The sequence below is a fragment of the Lissotriton vulgaris genome, chromosome 4_2 (assembly GCF_964263255.1).
Source record: "Lissotriton vulgaris chromosome 4_2, aLisVul1.2, whole genome shotgun sequence".
NCBI lineage: Eukaryota > Metazoa > Chordata > Amphibia > Caudata > Salamandridae > Lissotriton > Lissotriton vulgaris.
The window spans coordinates 11,178,779-11,198,100 of record NC_141692.1 but is presented as its reverse complement, the minus strand read 5'-3'; the positions used below and the strand labels follow the sequence as shown (position 1 = coordinate 11,198,100).

General features: G+C 43.2%; 1 protein-coding gene across 1 annotated transcript in view; it reads left to right on the top strand.

Annotated features, from left to right (window-relative positions):
- LOC147718123 (uncharacterized) overlaps positions 1-19,322 on the top strand; it is a 163,544-nt gene that overhangs the window by 34,725 nt on the left and 109,497 nt on the right. Inside the window, exon 3 of the mRNA XM_086919246.1 lies at positions 5,590-5,690. Within this exon, the coding sequence (XP_086775372.1) occupies positions 5,590-5,690 (101 nt within the window). The remainder of the gene's footprint in view (positions 1-5,589; positions 5,691-19,322) is intronic.

The following is a 19,322-nucleotide window of genomic DNA, read 5'->3' as shown; positions in this document are numbered from 1 at the left end:
GGAACACGGCGGTAGGGAGGTAGGAGGAGGGAGGCCTGAGTGGCGTCATGGGAATGTCGGAGGTTTGGGAGGAAACGAGGTGCAGTGGTTGTGTAGGTCCTGTCAGTTAGGAGAGGTGGCAGTAAGGGAACAGTCATCTGGCAGAGTGAGGGGGTTGAGAGAAAGGGAAGTTGAGGGAGGGAAGTGGTCCTGCTGGGCCCGAGGGAGGGAGATGGAAGGCGTTACTAGGAGGGAAAAGGGGGTAGTGCAGCAGTACTGGAGGAGTAGGAGGGAGGAGAGAGATTGTTATATCCTGCTCTTCCTCTCTCTATGTGCTCTTCCTCTCTCTTTGTCCCTCCTTAGTGTTAGTGTCTGCTTGTCTATGTCATGTCTCTGTGATGTCATCCAGGATTCTACCTGTTGCTGTTCAAGGGATTTATCAGTTACCTGGAGGCTGAGCAGGAAGTTATCTGCTCCCGGTGGGGTTTTTTACCATATTACATTCCTACCTGAATGCTGTACCTTCTATCTAATCTCAAGAATAAATATACTACATGTACATTACAACAAGGACCCTTCATCTTTATTTTACTGAATTTAACACTGGCGATGAGGTAAAAAAGGACCCATTTAAAAGAAAAAGGACTTCATTGAATTTAAAAAGGACATCATTGCAACCAAAGACAAGAAGAGAAACGTTTAAAGTTACTTTCCTGCTTCTGGGTACCCCACCGGTGTCTGGTTCCAACGGACAGTCTCAACCCAGAGCATTGGAATAACCTTTGCCGAAGTAATACTACTACTATATCATATGGCACTAGAGCAAACTTAAAGGACTCCCTGTTTTCATCTAGTGAGTCAGCGTTTTACGTGAGTAACGTTACTGCTGCTGTCTGTCCTAGGTGTGCCTGTGCTACTTCTGCAACCTCCTGTTTAAATGGAAGTGTGCCTGTGCTATTTCTGGAATCTGCTGTTTAAAAGATTGTCAGCTCACTTTGTGACTTCAGTTTATTGCCTGCACAACTTTTGCCAACCTGCTGTTTAAAGGTCTCCTGTTTACAAAAGCGCTACTTACTGGGACCGTTACAACCTGCACTTAAAATTAAAGTCTGCCTGCATCAATCTGTGTGAACTCCGTGTTTCGTTACCTTGGAGGTTGTGCACTGGCAGTTTGAGTGAAGAGAGGGCTATTCTACTTTGTTATTTGGCTTGCCTTGTGGCCTACGCTGAGACCTGATGCCTATTTCTTGACAACTGCCTTGTTCAAAAATTAAAAATAAAGATGTAGCTCGAGCTCAAGGGCACACTCACCTTACTTCTAGCGTCGCATGGAGGCAGAGTGCTTCTGTTATGTCTTTCTCTCCTCGTTCCTCCATGACGCCTGTTCAGCTGCCTATCGACGCCTGCATGTTTCTGTGTGCCTTGAGCCACCCAGCTTGTCGTCAAGAAACGTACCGCCATGTTGTGGTTGGTACTGTCATTGCAGTTTGCCTTCTTGCCAACCACGTCCTGCGCATACTCTGCAGCAGTACTGCGTGTTCTTCTGGTGTGTACTTTTGTCAATTTCTCTGTCATGCAGCACTACGGCGTTACTTCTTTAACTTCCAATCTTCGATATTTGTGCTCTGTCATCTGGAATTCACATGCCAGCGCTTGGCTTTACAGCATTTGGGAGTCTGTCTACATTCCTGACTTCGAGAAGTTGATTTGCACACCATTTCACTACGTTTGGATCTACGACCCGGGTGGGAGATCGCTCACCGGTGTTTGCTGTTTCATGAATTATTTATTTATTTATTTATTTATTTTCCTTAAACAAAAGGGTGTTCTCCAACAAGGTACTGTTTGATTTTCTTAAAATTTTCCCATGGAGATTTCTACAGAGCTGTTTGTGTCTCCCTTCATTCAAATGACAACGGTGACTACTTTCATTATTTTGATTTGTTATGTTTAAGATGTTGTGTACAATTTTGCATTTTTCCTAATTTATGCAATGTGTAGTTTGCGCTGTACTTTACCCTTGGGTGCATTTCTTCTAAGTACTGTGGTGTGCTAAAAATCGATTTATATGCTCAATGCTTAGAATTCTGTTTCTAGGTTATGTATGTATGCTGTTACATGTTCTTTTCTGTGTGGATTTGCAAGTGATGCATTTTTAAATAATTTATTCTATTATTGCCTACTTTACTGGAGCCACGTTTGTGCTCAACCTTTGTTGAGGTGCTCATTTGCTTTCATTTTGGTGATGATTTGTAGGCGTTATGCTTATTGGGGTCATTTATGTGCTCAACTATGTTGAGGTGCTCCAGTTTGTTTTCATTCTTAGTGATGATGAGCTAGAGTGATGCTCAATTTTGATGTTTATTTCTGTTATGAACCACTTATAGTGCTCTATTGTTAGAGGTGTTCATGTGCTTGCTATTAGAAGCAATAGGGGCTCAATTTTATTGTCATTTCAGATGAACCACTTATAGTGCTCTATGGTTAGAGGAGTTCATCTATTTACTGTCAGGAGCCGCAGGGCTCAGTTTTATTGCTGATTTTCTGTTACTTACTGTGAGGAGCTGCATGGTCTCAGTTTTATTCTATTGATAGAGAAGTTGCGCATTTTCTGTGAAGAGCCGTTTTGTCATGAACCACTTTTACTGTGCTCTATGTTTAGAGGAGTTCATGTATTTACTTTGAGGAGTTGGGCTCGTTTTATTGTGCTTTATTTTGGGGTAATCGAAAATATTCGAATTTGAGGAGTTGATATTTCATTTTCTATCTACGGTACTGAGCCATACTGTACCTTTGCTCATTTGTATTGAGATGTTCAGTTTTCATTTCATTTAAGCTTACATTCTTTTGTTAGCTTACGGTGCTTGTACAACCTCTGTGCCCGCGCCCCTTTGATATTACCTCTTCTTTCCATCTTGTTGAAAAGGGTGTTTATTTCTGGTGCATATATGTTCTGTCTTCTGCCTTTCTGCTTCTGCCATCTGTTTCATCTTATCCATTTTTTCAATTAAAGGAGGGAGGTGTGTTATATCCTGCTCTTCCTCTCTCTATGTGCTCTTCCTCTCTCTTTGTCCCTCCTTAGTGTTAGTGTCTGCTTGTCTATGTCATGTCTCTGTGATGTCATCCAGGATTCTACCTGTTGCTGTTCAAGGGATTTATCAGTTACCTGGAGGCTGAGCAGGAAGTTATCTGCTCCCGGTGGGGTTTCTTACCATATTACATTCCTACCTGAATGCTGTACCTTCTATCTAATCTCAAGAATAAATATACTACATGTACATTACAACAAGGACCCTTCATCTTTATTTTATTGAATTTAACAGAGATGCAGTGGGAATGTGGCGAAAACGGGATGAATGGCGAGGGGATGAAGGGGTGGAGAGGAGGGATGGAAGGAGGGATAAGGGGAGCATAGGGAAGGTTAATTGGGGGAGAGGGTTGGAGGAGAGGTGGACTGAGAAGGGGGGTGATAGGGAGAAGTATGGGGAGGAGAAGAGATTGGAGTATCGTGATAGTGCAGATGGGACGAGGAGCGTATTAGCTAGTGGTGAGACTGAAATAATGTGGGAGGGGACATACTGTGAGGGGGAGGAATAGGAGATTAGGTGAGTTGGGGCGGGGAGGGAAGAGGGCCGACCTGTGCTTCTCGAGAGTGCAGCCAATTGGAGTGGGGTGGGGTCGGCGGAGGAGAGAGGGAGTAATGGGTGGAGCTGGAAGGAGAGACAGGGGGAAGCCCGGTTGCAGAGGAGGGGAGTAAGGAAGGGAAGAGGTGGTCAAAGAGCGAGAGGCAGGTGTCTTTGCCTTGGATCATGACAGTACCGTTGTTATAGAGTGAGATAGTGAGGTAGCAATTGAAGCACTCAGAAGGGGAAATTTTTAGTTGTTTCCCATATGGGATAGAGGAGGAGGAGGTGATGTTGAGGGAGTTGTATAAACTGTTGGACCAAGAGGGGGTGTCGCGAGTGAAGAAAATGAAATCGTTTTTGAGCCTCCCAAGACAACCATTGTAAAATTGATCAACAAAAAGGGAGTCCGGGAACCGTTCAATAGTGTTATGCTTCAGTCGTTTTATTGTAGCTTTAGACTGGTCGGGAGGATAAATGATTTTGTAGCAATTGGCTCCAGACTTAACTCAAGAGGTGGCCATGTTGGGAGGATGAGGCGAAGAAGGGTGGGGGAGTGTTGAGAGGGGTGTTATTGGGAAAGCGGTGGTGAGGAGGAATAAAAGGGCAAAAAGAGGGCGCATAATCCAAACGTTTAAGGTGAGATAACCGAGTTAATGTGCCGTCAGGGAAGTGAGGTGGGAATTTGTTGGGCCCTTCATCTAGGAGTATGAGGTGCCACCTAGCACTAGATAAAAGCTACAAGGGAAATATTTGCAAATAGTAGGGACCCATCACAGAGCAAAAACAGACAAAGTAGAACAGAATAAAAATGACCACCCAGAGACCATTGGAGAACACTGAACTTAGTACCAGCCTGCTAATAGAACCATATTCGGTACCAGCCGCCATGTATGCCCAAGTTCTCAACAGACTACTATATGACCTTAAGCTCCTATGAGACACTAACGTTAGGGCAAAGAGCATAGGGTGGATCACAAATTGATTAGCAATGTCTAGAAAATGCACAGCAACCTCGTCATCTTCAGACCACCTCTGATGCAGCAGGAGTCATGACTCAATTTGAACTGTCCCCACGGAGAAAGATGTGTGTTTCTGTGTGTTTGTGTGTGTGTGTGCTCAGGTGTGGGTGTATGTGTGTGTCTGTGTGCATGGGTGTAAATGTGCATATGTGTGGGTGCACAAAATGCTGCTCTGCTAAAGCTCCTGAAATTGAAGTATTTTATTTCCAGTAACAGGATGTGTGTGCCGTTCCTTTTTAGATCCTGTAGCCTCTGGGGGCCTCATTTATTTTTTGTGTTTTTTGCCGTAGGGCAGTGCAGCAGGCCTTGCTGCTGCAATGCCCTATGGCAAAAGAAAAGGGCAGGAATCTGAGTATCTATTACATATGGTGCATTCCTGTCCTTTTCCCTTACCCCAGCGCACAACGGGATGCCGTTCACCAACGCAGGCACCTTGCACCATGGTGCAAGGATGCCAGCATTGTGGGGATGATTATTTTTGTGCAGGAAGGTAAACTGTTCTGCACAAAACAATTACAAGTGGCGTTTTCCTCTTTCTATGTATGCTGAAGAATGCAGAACACATTGAAAGAGGAAAAACAAGGAGAAATAAAGATATTTCTACTTTTTGTGCCTTCCTTACATCTCCCCTGGAGAGACGTAAGTTTTTGGGATAGCCTCAGACTTGCGATTCCTCGTAAATCTGGGTCCATGTCAAAAAGCCATGAATGTTGCTGGGAACGCCCCCAGAAACACCCATGGTACACCCGTTTCACACATTTTTCTGCGTGAAAAGAGAACATATTTGTAAGGCCCTGAAAAACCCCTTAGCATGGCTTTACGTTGCCGTATAAATATGCAAATGGCACATAACACCACAGGAAAGTTAAGAAAGTGATGTTCCAGAGGCCCAAAAGTACCGGTACAGCTCATAAATAAGACCCTGAGTGTTCTGTTGCACTAAAATTATTTGGGTGTCCTTCCAGGTGTGAGAAAGTGAAGTTTCAGGATCCAGATCAGGTGATGAAGAAAAAAACAGCTGTTGAAATTAGAAAATCTCTTGAAGAGAGGATGATGAAAAATAAAGGTAAGTGAACTTGAGCTGAATGCCATCATGTTTTTAAACCCACACTGATACCTATGGTTGAAGTGTAGTTCCTATATTCCCAAGAGGCTCTGCACATTGGAATAATATATCCTATAGATGTGATGTAGGACTTATGTCTACTAGGTCTCTACGAATATATTAGACTTAATAGTGAGTGACAGCTAGCTTAGAGGTCACTAGAAACTTTCTCAAGTTCACTAGAAGGGATGTAGTTTCTGACAACTGCATAAACATGACAACTTTGTTTCCCCAAGAATAAACTGATGTTCGGAGTGGCGGAAACAATAGATAGATATTTTACTCAGTCAATCGTGCATGCTTTGTTTCATCAAAGGTGCAGAGAAGTAGATAGACAGGCAATTTCAATAAAAGGTATATAGTGAACAGACTTCTTTCTCAAGCAGAAGAAATGAACTGCTACAATCGTAATACTGGTTGCAAAGTATAATGCGTAGAGTAAGAAGAGTAGAATAAAATAATACTGTACGAGCATTGTATGGTTCCTAGACCATAGATAAATATACACATAAATAACAAAGGCTAAAAAGTACTCAACTTGTGCTTCTAAAATACGCCTACCCCAATGTACCTAACCTAAGCCTAGTACAAGGGAAGAAGTAAGTGATGTAGCTTGGAAACACTGGAGCTGGATTTCTCGGCAAGAGAAATGACAGCGTCTCTCTCAGTGCGTTTGCTGGAGGGTCGGCTTCCTTCGGCACTTGCTGTAGCAGGATGTGTCGGGCAAGTAGATCGTCGAACTGCTCCAAACCACCGTGTGTTGGCTAAGGCAAGTGTGGGCATATTTTTACCTTGAAGGTGGCAAGATTGACATAAAGGTGGACATAATAACGTCATCAAAGCGTCTCAGTTCTTTGAAAAGTCCATGAGTTCTTGGACAAATCAATATTCAAGCAAGGGGAAGTCCCTTGCTGCTGAAGCCGAATTTTCCGAAAAATCATTGTGGATTTTCGGAAGTAGCCCGGCGGTATTTGGACTGCATGAGCTATGTCTAAATATGGTTATGATTTCTATGCCTATATAAGGATATGGTGATTTATACCTATATAAGAGCATGAATTGGGAAAATCACACCAGGGTCCTAAAATTCTATACAACATGGTGGGCCTCTACCGTCTACAACCAGGGGCGACAGGTACCAATTTCCCCCACACACAGATCATTGAAAAAATCCCTTATAAGTCTAGAACCTCTTGCTGTGGTCCAGCACAGTAATCAATGAAAATTACTAACAATTCAAAGACATTCTTTCAGAGCGGGCCTCAATCATGAACACAATCAAACGAAAGTGTGTCGGATCTTGGAGTCTGTGTATACTGCAGTACAGTCCTCTCACAAGGAGACGCTGCATAGCGTGCACTTATAATCAGTAGCAGTCCTGCTGTACTCCATCTACTACTGATTGCTGTGCAGTACAGGCAATCTGTAGTGCAGTGCTTTGGTTAGTGCAGTGTGATGTCTGATACTCTTTCTAGTGCAATGGAGGATTTTGCACTGTGTGCAATAAATGTAGTCTGGTGCAGTATGCTATGTAGGACAACCTAGTACTGAGTTTGCTGTTTAGCACAGTATACCATTTAATGTCTATTTATACTGTGTACTCTGTAGTGGTCTTTGGAATAAGTGCTAAGTTCCCCTCAATCTGAACGTGTCTATGAGATGGAGAAGTGCAAGTTTCCCTCTCTCAGAACAGGTTCTCAAATTGCAAAAGTGATGCAAGATTCCCGCACTGTGCACATGTCCATGAGATGCAGATGTACTATCTTAAGTTACTCACAATAGGTAGCACACACAGAAGGGCTTCCCTTCCTCAGAACTTGTCTAGGACATGCAGGGGTGGGTCATTGCCACACTCAGAATAGGTGGCATATGCAGACGTTAAAGCTTTCTGCACTCACAACAGGTCTGACACAGCTTTTCCACACACAGACCTGTTATACACATACAGAAGAGCAACCTTCACTCACTTACAGCAAAGATGTACAAGTGCAAGTATATTTCCAAAGAAAAAAATGCAAGGTAGAATTGCTCAGAATGCCAATACCTTCCTGATGTAAAACTTCTGTTTTGTTCTGTGGATTTATTTGTATATTACCTAGTCATGGTCTCCACTAAGTAGTTATAGTTAGGATTGCTTTTACATAGAAAAATTGTTTATTGTGTAGCAAATAACGTTGGCACCATTCGAAAAATCTCCAAGTAACTTTCCAAAATGGAGCAATTTCTTGACTAGTTTGTACATGGAAAGTTTTGGGGTGATCCATCAAGTGGGGGCAAGAAAACAGGGGAGTCAAATACACAAACTCACCATGTATTTTCCATAGAATTCTTTAGGAGGTGCTACTGCAAAAACTGCAAAACCGAATTCAAATGAATTTAGCAGAAGCAAGATCTTGATCCACAGATTCAGCTTTTTGCGATTTGTGGTAAACCAGTTCAGTAGTATTTGACAGATTAAAGATCAAAGATAATTGTATGTCTGGAGGGTTGGGTCCATGAAAACTCAAGAGACTCTTTCGGGAGTGCCAATTTAGAAATTGAGTGTACAAATTGGCCCATGGAGCTTTATGCCCCTTGGGCCATCTCACTCTTGGGTGAGTCAGACTCAAGTGGGCGCAAGCGATCTTATTAGCTACCAGCAACATGAGAAATATCTTGCTGCAGTCCAGTACAGGACATGGCGGTTTAGTCCCCTGTCCTGATTATATTTCAAAAATAAATATATAAGGGGACAGGGTAAGGATACACTGAACCCCTAATCCCCATAGAGAAGAACCATAGGGATCACCCCTGGGGCAAAAATAAAAATAAATCAGCAAAAAATGCTGCATTGCCGCCGGACTCTCACAGGATTGAAAACAATTTTCAAAATGGCGGGTGGGCGGCATTTATTAGTTTTATGTCGCAGAGTGTCCATCCCTGGGGCTGTATTCATAAAGGTGAGGAAATTGCATGGCCCCCTTTCCAAGCCATTAAAGATGCCAGGGAGCCCACCCTCTTGAGTGAAATGCTCATGTTAGGGGAGGAGGCCCTTGCTGGCCCCCATCCCTGAGCCTCCAGAGGTCCCAGGGAGCCCACCCTGTAGCCAAAATTAGTTTCATATGGGGAAGGGAGCCACACAGCACTTCTCCCGAACCATCAATGGCCCTGGGGAGCCCACCTCCATGGGCCAAAGTTAGTGTATGTAAATGTAAATGTCATGGTACTTATAGAGCGCACTGTCACCAGACGGTCACCTTGCGGTGTCGCCTATGCAGCTTCCTGGCGCTGAAACTCATACTGCTGTGGAACCCCTCCTGGCTTTCCCTGTGAAGTGTCCACTCCTGGGCACCCCCAGGGTGAAGCCAGCCATCCTAAGCGCTGTTGGGGCCGGTGTGGAGGCTAAGCAAGCTATTGCCCAGAGTTGCAGCGTGGGGCCTGTGATTAGAATAGGCACCGAGGCGAGAATTAACAGGTCTGAGGAAATTGAGCCCGAGACCCCGCCGAGGCAGGAATCGAACCCTTGTCCCTGGCCAGAACTCTGCATCAAGGTCTGCCGCTCTAACCATTGAGCCACACTCCTCCACAGGCTCCTCCTATATAGGTAAGGGGGCCAAACTCCAGGGCCTGCCTCACTCCCGACCCTCCAGAGGCCCAAGCGAGGCCACCTCCAGGGTTAAAATGAGTTGATATGAGTGGAACCAAGCAGCAATTCTACCACAGCTTCTGAAGGCCCCGCGGAGCCCACCCACAGGGGCAACAGTTTACGAAATAGGGAGGGGGCAGGTGGACTGCCTCTACAAGTAATTAGAGTCCCCGGGGTACCCACTGCCAGGCCAAAATGTGCATCTTAGGGGACGGGGCACGCTAACCCCTCTCTGAGCCTCCAGGGGCACCGGGACCCCACCCTCAGTGCCACAATTTGTTTTCATGTGGAGGGGGAAGCCCGTCCACATGTCCTATGTCTGTAAAGGCCATAGGGAGACCAGCCCATGGCCAAAACTTTATAAAATAGCAAGGGAGGTCACTCAGCCTCAAATGGCCCCTGGGAGCCCACCTGGCAGGCAAAATTTATTTTTATCAGGAGGGAACCCACCCTCGGTGCAGAAGTTAGTTAATATGGGGGATGGGGTTCACCCCCTGGCCTGAAATTTTGAAAAATAGGCATGGGGGCTGCATGGCCCTCAAAAGAAGATCATCCTGAGGATAAAACATGTTTAAATTGGGAGGGGGCATGCAGCCTGTGTCTCTGCACTAATAAAGGCCCCAGGAACCCTGTGTTGAGTCCCCTACAGGGCTTCCGTATGTTAGCCCAACTACAGACATAATAGGCTGTTTCTGCTTTGCAACAATGTTGGCTGAGATAGGGATTCTCCTTATCATGTCATAAGGTCCAATCCACAAGTGTCACCACAGTACCCCAATAAACATGATAATAATAGGAACCTATTAGAGAAATACTCTCCCTTATGGAGGACCAGGGAGCATTAGAACCCTGTGTCCCTCAAATGAATAATCTACTTTTTCCTGTTTTGAAAGACATTCAAACAGTCATACATGCACTTTTGCAATACAAAATGCACACATTACAGCACTTGTTAACATTATAGTCCATAAAAAATATGAAACAACCTTAGATATTTCCAATGGATATTCAGTCACAATCCAGCCCTTGAAAGCTGAGATTGGATAACCTTCCCAGCGCTTGGATATCAAATAAGACTCCCTATGGACTATAAGAATCGTCCTTTTTGCTGCAAGCATAATGTCAATTTTAAATGATACTGACCCAGATATGTTGTCTTATGTAGATGACATCTACCGTGTTGTATGATGAATTAAACATACATTTGGCCAGAGTAGATTGCATAATATTGGAATTTGGAGAACTTGGCTTTAACATTAAGAAATCAAATATAGCTTTTCTAAGTTTACTTTTTCTAGGATATCAACCTACACATGAGGGGGAAAGTCTTCTTGGAGAAGTGTGCACAATTGCAATCTCCAAATACATTAAATAAATTACACTCTTTATAAGGATTTCTTAAATTTGGCAGAACATTCCATCCTGATTATGCACAACATATGAAACCCCTTAATGAACCAATTCATCCTGACTTTTCCACTTCACTTTGGACATCAGAACATTTTGGCACACTCATATCTTTACAGTCTGACATACTGGCCTCACGTGACTTACATACACTTGTAAATACCACAAACCTAGTCATCTGTGTTTTACCGGATGAAATTGGATTTACTTATATCACTTTTAATGAAGGTGAAACAGTGCTGATGCCTTATGAATCAGATTTATATTCCAATGTGGAAATGTGTTTTGTCTTCACTGAAAAAGTTATGACAGCAGTGCAGAAGGCTATCCTTTAAACAGCCACTTGCACAAGGGAAACGCGTCAATGCTGTTACTCCTGTGCTAGCCTTGGATAATAATAATAATAATAATAATAATAATAATAATAATAATAATAATAATAATAACGTCATTATTGATGTAGACTTTGTCTTTGACCCGTATTTACAGATCTAAGAATTCTAAGCCACGCCCTCTTCTGTTTTGCCTTTGAACAATACAAATATATTGTTTATGTTGATGGTTAAGCCCAATTTGCTGTAGTTTCTAAATAGCAATATTCAGCGGAATGCTCCACTGTTGTTGATGTTTTGCTGAAATCAATCTTCTAACCACACAAAACTCGCATGCAGTCCCTTGGGGACTGCACTGCACAATTGGCTGAACTTTAAGCTTTGTTTCTTGCTCTCGAACATGCAGATCTATAATTCCCCACACTTATAGTGTGTGACATATATCAGTGTGTACAGTCCTCATGCTATGCATACCATGAATCATCAGTGTGTGGGAGCGCACACTGTAGGGAATTCTCTTGCAGATGAAGATGCCAAACCTGCAGTTGTGACTGCTAGTGTTTCTGAAATGACTCGTTCTAAAACGAGAACAGATGTGATATCTTGGCTGCCATTAATGCAAAAAAGATGACACAGCTTTGCCAAAAGGCTTACCTTCTAAATATTCCCACCACTTGAGTAAACACAATATTCCCTTTTGAACTGTCCCAGGGGTTGGGGATCGACGAGTACCTAACTAAGATTGCAAGATAGCTTAAGTGATAGCTGCGCATGAAGGTTTTGCTTCAGCAAATGCAGTTTTGGTGGCCAGTATTTCACTATTACAAAAATATTATTAGTGGTGGGGTTTGTTCTAATAGGCCAAGAAATATATCCTGGGTGTCTGTTTTTATGCATCGTTCAGGCCGTCCTGCTCCCTCGTCAGGCTGCTTTCCTCCAAGGACATGACTAGGCAGACCTGCCCTTAGGGACAAGCACTAGAAGGGGCCTAGGGCCCAGCAGGCACCAAAATGGTGGAGTTAGCGTAGATTCCTGATCGACAGGACATACAGCAGCCCAAAAATGTGCCTTAACGAGAGTAAAAGCTTGAGTTTTCTCCTAAAACTGTGTCACTTGTCTTTATTTTTGAGCTGAGTTTTCTGAAGTAGGTATTGAGCAGATGTGTATTAATGACACGTTTTAGGCTTTCTGCGCATTTGGATTGGGTGATTGTGTAAAGGTATTGTCTCCCCAGACAGTCACCCCTCCCTCTCATGGCTTCGGCCCTGTCCTTGCTGTGCTTGGTTCCCTCCTTACTGTGGTTGCAGTAGTATGTTTGCTGTCTGATGTCCTTGTGGCTTAATCTGTTGTGACTGAACTTGGTTTTTTGGATGGGGATTTTGCGGGGCCTGGCCCAGGCTTATTGATCTTTCCTTATGATAAGCTTTTAGGAAGCCTGGGTCAGCCATGTGGTCAGTTCAGTGACAGTAGTAGCACTCTCGGGGGTCTTGATGCAGCCAGACACTCACCTCTACCATTACGTCTGGGTTGAAAGTCTCAGGGGTTTGGAGGCAGATCTCCTTTTAAGACTAGTGCTATTTAAATGCTTGTGGCCAATGCAGCATTTTAAAAAAAATATATGTTGGAACAGCTAGGCGGTGCCTTCTTTACCCTGTCCTTTACCTGCTTCATTTTGTAGTATTGCAATATGTGAGCCTGCTTTTCCTACCAAGGTTTGGTGTCTAATCATACTATGCTTTCTCGACAACTACTTATTTTGGCCCCCAGTGCCTCTTTCAGGATGTTGTGTAAGAATGCGACCTGGAAGCTTGTTTTGGTCCATGTCTGCCCTGTCTCCTGTGCCCTTTGTTCCCGATTCTCTCTAGAAAGTTGGCCACAGTTTACCCAGGCTTCATGCTTTCTGCCATCAATCCTCCTACGCCTTGGCAATCAGGGAATATTTCCCTGAGGGTCGTTCGTATCTAGTGTCTAAATGAATTGAATGCGGCTCCGTCATGCTTGGTGTTGGTCAGTGTGATTACTGGGATGCAGGCTCAGGTAAACACTCTGTTAGTCTGTTCTACAATTAGTCTGCTGAGCAGACACTTGACATTGCTTATTGCTAGGTTTATCCCCACTGTGTTTTTCTCAAAACATGAGATCCATTTTCCCTCCCTGTTCATCAATGGGGGTAGTTTGGTCGCGAGCCCTTCCTTGTTCATCTGAGCTCATGGCACATAGATGGTCCATGACATACTCTTCTGTAACAGCGGGCTTATTTTGGATTGGAGCCTTTGTGCTCGCTTTTCACAAAAGTAGTGCTTTCATCTTCTCAGGCATCTCTGCGTGTAGGGGAAGTTCCATTATAAATCACCCTCTGCGTGCCAGAGGCAGTCTTTCGTGATGGCTATGTCCTCTGGTACGAAGTATCCATACTCCCACCAGGTCCTGTTGTACTGGCCCTCCTTTTTGGTCCAGCGGGCTAGCAGGTGACAGAATGGTTGCACAAAGTCCTCACCTTCTATCAACACTATCTCTCATGGAGTCAGTTTATTTGCCCGGCGCATTCTGAGTGAGTGGCACACGTCATCGTCACTGCCGTCATCATGCACATGTAGAGGTGCCATTTTGCTTCTCCTATGCATTAATTGAGTTTGGGCTAGGCTACCGTGATCTCTTATTTCTTGGTCAGCCCCTCTCCACTGATGATTTGGTGATGTTCCCATTCCTGATCTCACTTCTCGCTCTAGTTCGGACTTCTAAGCATATAGAACCCGTGGGCCTAGCTAGCCTCTTCTCCTGTGCTTCCCAGGTGAGAACTATTTCTCTCTCCATTCTCATCCCTCGGTTCTCCTACAATTTCCACCTCGGACTAAATGAAAAAAAACAAATAACAAAGGCCTAGTAGTCCTGTCTTTGTTGCTTTTTGGAATAAGTTTCCCTGTAAACATGTTGTTTTTTGTTGCCTCTCATTTTTGTTTAAATGTCCTGGGAAAGTACAAGAATGTTACATGAGTGAGCTGAAGTAAGATTCTTTCTCAACCTTAAGAATAAAGTCAAGTTAAGGCTCAGCCCGACGACCTCCATCTGAACCCTTCAGGATCGAGGTTTGGCGCTAATCACAAACGCTGGGCTGCAAGCAGGATCAGCTACTAATAGCAATGCTGCATCCGTAGCAACGGCGCAGCCGCGTGAATGTAAATAAACTAGAATGCCAACCCGGTTCCAAGATGGCAGCTGCGATGATGCTACAGATGTGGCCGCGTGACAGTAACTCAATGAGAATGCTAACCAGTTAGTTAAGTGATTGAATGAATGAAATCCATCTTATATTACGCTACTTAGCCCAAAGGGCGTCAAGGCGTGCAGTGGTGCATGATATTGTATGCATGTAACGTGCACCTGTTTTAGAAAAGAGACAATATGCATAGGCAAGAGTCTTTAGCAACGAGTGCCCTTTGGGGCCATTCTAGACACAGCAAATGCACTCCAATCTTGTACCATTACTAACTGGGATACCGGGAGATATCCAGAAATCTGAACAGAGTCAAGGAAGCTTGAGTGGGATGTCAAAGTGGTAGGACTGATTTAATCATGACACAAGTGTAATAAATTATTTAATGGATTCAAGTGAATATGTGACCTACTACCACGTTTTCAAAGTGTATACATGCAACTTATAATTATACTTTCAGATAAATGTCTTGTTTTAAGAAATCTAACTCGCTATTATTAAAAAGATTGTTTATGGAGATACTCAGCTTTCTACCTCATTGAACGACGTTTTTACACCAACTTTCCAAAGTCACTCATACAATTACAATGAGAACAAAAGACAGCTTCTTAAGCATCGTATATTCGTAGTTATCGTAAGAATCCACACCATCGCAAATGAAATTCAATTACGCATCAATGTTTAGTTGAAATATATTAATTCTGCATTAATTGCATGTTTGCAGGAACTACATATGTATGAGTTTTTATTTGAACATGGTTTAGAATCTTCAACAAATTCAACTGTTTAGCAAGTTAATCACACAATATATTGTATTCTTCTTTTGCTACACTTTAATCACTCTTTTACAGTGCTTGTACTTTACATTTTTCTCACTGATCCTTAATGTTTCTATAATATGCGCAAGGTGCATATGCATTTTATTTGTATTTTTCCATTCTCATATTCAGTTTCTGTGTCATGACAAGAATATGTACACCACAAACATTTTTATTTCAAATGTGAGAAATTTAAAGTGCAGAAAATTGTTCTGCAGTAATGTTCATCAGTCAGAAAGTCAGTCAGTAAATAATCTTTATTCGGCATTTAGATAACACCATAAAAGTACAGCTTTTAAAATATACAAACATTTCTTTAAAAGACAACACACTTAGTCAGTCAATTCACAGAAATGGGGGGAATTAAAAAGACTGTTTTCTCACTTCTCGATACAATAACAATTATCATGTTCCCATAGTGGACCTTAAACCAACTAAGGTTCTTACATTTCTTTTTACACAAAAAAGGTCAGGGGATCTCTAGACATTTTTTAAAAACCAAGGGCATCTCTTGCTGAGTTAAAATTATCCTTCTTTAAAAGATCAATTAAAAAACGGCGCCTGGGCATTAAGTAAAATGGCCATAGTAATACAAAATGAAGGGTGTCCTGCGGAGATCGGCGATCGCAGCCGCAGGGACCCTTTGTCTCAACTAAGTCAGTGAAGCCCACAGGGTCAACTAGTAAATGGTAAAATAAGTTGAGTCTAAAACGCGTTAATAAAAACCTATCATGTGGATTATATACAAGGGCAAGATAGGGCTCTAGCCCACTACAGGATCTTACTCTCGCATACGCCTGAATGGTCTGCATGTTATTTGCGTGAGCTTCCCGTATGATAGCTTTGTGTTTGACAAGTTTCTCAATCCCTCTTGCTTGATCCTGTTTGATGATACTTTGTGGGTTTGAAAACAGGTTTCCACAACCAATACCATCAAGGCCCCCTTTCACGTATTTCAACCAGCCCATGCAATCTAGATTTATTTGCTGGGTTAAGTTTGCTTCCTGGTTAACCCATCATTTTAACCAGGCCACCAAGGCCCTATCTCTTGCTCTGTCTTCCAAATACTTACAGCCTAGTTCCTCATGTACTATGTAGGATGATACGCATTGAGGAACTTTTAAAAGCCTCCTCAAATGTTTGTTTTCCTATATTTGCAATTTGTCTACATTCACCATCCCCCACAGGTCAGCCCCATATACAGCTTTAGCAACAGAGACTAAGTTGTACATAGTCATCATGTGTTCGGGTGACCAAGGGCCCAATCAGCGACCAAAATTCATGATCGCTCCAGAACTAGCTGTGCCCCTCAATGAAAGGTTTAAAAGTCAGATTCCTGTCAAATAAAATGCCCAAATATAAAAAAGTCTGGACTTTTGCCAGACTTGTAGAGCCTATTCTGTAGTTAAAATCTTTCCCATTATGTTTTGGGCCCACCTCCATGACATATGATTTCGTCATGTTTGCAGATAGATCTAAACTATTCATGAACTCAACGAACCCATCACTCAGACGCTGCAGACCCAGTGGCGTACGCGCCTACAGGACTGCATCGTCTGCGTAAAGCAGGACAGGCACTGGTCTGTTTCCTATTCCGGGGGAGTCCACTTTCAGATTAATTAAAAAACTTTCAAGCCTGTTAATATAAATGGAAAAAAGAAAGGGTGCTAATATACATCCTCGCCTAACCCAACTCATACATTTGAAAGGCTCCGTCAGACCTCCCTCCAGGTTGTACCTCACTTTTGCAGTGGATGTGAATGAGACCGGCATCAACACCAAGATCCGACAATATAGCCCACAGCTTCGATCGATTTACACAATCGAATACCGCAGTCAGATCCATAAAGGCTAAATATATTTTCTCATTGCTGGCCACTGTGTACTTTGTGACCAATAAATATAAATTTAAGCACTGGTCTGTCGTGGATCTGCCGGCCCGAAAACCATACTGTATTTCTGTTAAAATACAGTTTTCTTCTTCCCAACTCATGAGACGGTTCAGGATAGCCCTACCCATTACCTTGGCTGTTACGTCTATCAAGAAAATGGGCCTATAACATTGAGGGTTATCCCTACAACCTTTCTTAAAAATTGGGACTATTATGGCAGTCGACCATGAGCGGGGTAGACCTGAGGCTATAGCAGCATTAATTACTCTTGTCAATACCGGGCCCCATAATTCTATCCTGCTTAAAAAGAGGTCCGGCGCGATCCCATCTGGGCAAGGCCCTTAATACCCCCCTCAATCTCTTTAAGGGTAAAAGTATTCATCTCTGCCCTGTAAAAGTATTCGTCTCTGCCCTCATCTCCCTATGGGCATCCTGCTCTCCTTCCATCAGGGTGCCTCTGTTGTATAGGCTACCAAAATGCTCTACCCATTGCTCGGGCAATACAGTTGACGCTATACTAGGGCTGTTCCCTTCTTGGAAGCAGGGTCTATTAATTATTGACCAAAACCCAGAAAGATCCCTTTTTTCCGCTGCCTCACGTAGATCTTCCCACGTCTTAGTTTGGAGGGCTTTTTTTCGACGCCTAACTTCTTGTTTATATTGTAGTCTGCAGCGGATGATCTTTAAGCCATCTCTAGGTTTTAGTTTTAGTACAGCTCTAAGCTTACTCTGGGCTAAAGAGCATCCTTTGTCAAACCATTTAGGCTTAATTGATGCCTTGCCATTCCCCATCACATGCAATAGGCTATCTAAATCGTCCTATACCCTCAATGACCTCAACCAGCGGAGGCTCACTATTCACAAATTAAAGCACACTTCCAAATACTTTGTTCCCTTTACCACTGGTGAGTTATAAAAGATTTCCCCATCCAGTTTTGCACATTTTAAACGTCTGCCCTGGTCAGTGACCGTCTCCCTGACATCTGTTACTCTCCTCTTTATTTCTCTGTTCACCGCGACATTACCATTGTCACAGTGAGGGGGTTATGGTCACTAAAACCACTACACTCAATATTGAATTCTAACATTCTTTGTTTTATTGAGTGAGACACAATTACAAAGTCAATGTAAGAGCTACACCCTCTTCCCATAAAGGTGGGGTTAACCCCACTTTCTGTGTTAAGAGGTATGAGGTCCATTGAGTGTACCAAATCAAAGTTTGTCATCATTGTAATAAATTTGACCCCCTCTATTGTGTGGTCGAAATGGGCACCCACCTCCATGTTACAGGAAGACCAGTTATCTGTAAAGGGTATCAAATGTGGACATAGATGGCAGTTAAAATCCACTGCAAATAAAATTTGTGGGGCTAGGACATCTTTCAACTTCTCTATCTGTGTGCCTAGCCGATCTTCTAACTCTTCCAATCTGGACGCCCCTGCACTGTAAAAATTCACAATAATTAGATTAAGATCCCTTGTTTTCAGCTGTACTGCCAACATACAGTCTGACTTCCAGTTGAGATCCTTCCACGCACCTTCTACCGTTAGACGGACCCACAGGAGAAGACCACCTCTCGCTCTCCCTGCTCTGGATCTGGCTGCTGGGATACCAAACAATTTATAGCCCTCCAGATTAAAGTTAGTTGGACTCACTTCCCAAGTCTCTTGGGCACAAATTACATTGTATCTGTTTACATATTCCAACCATTCATTATTTTCAAATTTGCCTGAAAGTCCCGCCACATTCCAGGACACTTGTTCGAGGGTATTCCACTCACTTAACTTTACTACTCCTTTGACTGGATGAGAACCTCTGGCTGGTACCACTATGGGTATTGATTCTGATGAGACAATACCCACCCCGTTGCCGCCTTTGTGGGTTTGCAGTCAATCACAGTCCGACAGACCGGACAGGGCATCAAACCTATTTTGTAACCTTATATTCCGTGGGGTGTAATGATTCAGTACCTCACTTTCTGTTGCATTTCCCCATTGTGAGGTCTGCACTGGTGCATAGAAGTACATAAGAGGGAGGGCTTGGATTCGGAACCTAAGATCTTTTTGTGCCCAGTTACAGATATATTCAACACATCTTGTGTCCCTAAAATGGATGATAATACAATCCCCTCTACTGACTTTGCCTGCGTGCCCACCCAATGAACTCTTCTGACCAGCAGTATCTCTGCACATATATGGACTGGTAAAGGCAGATTTGCGTTAAACCAATAGGTACATTTGTTTTTTAGCTCCATATATGTTTCCCTCTTTCCCTGTTCTAACAGTGGCACCCCAGCTAGTATTAC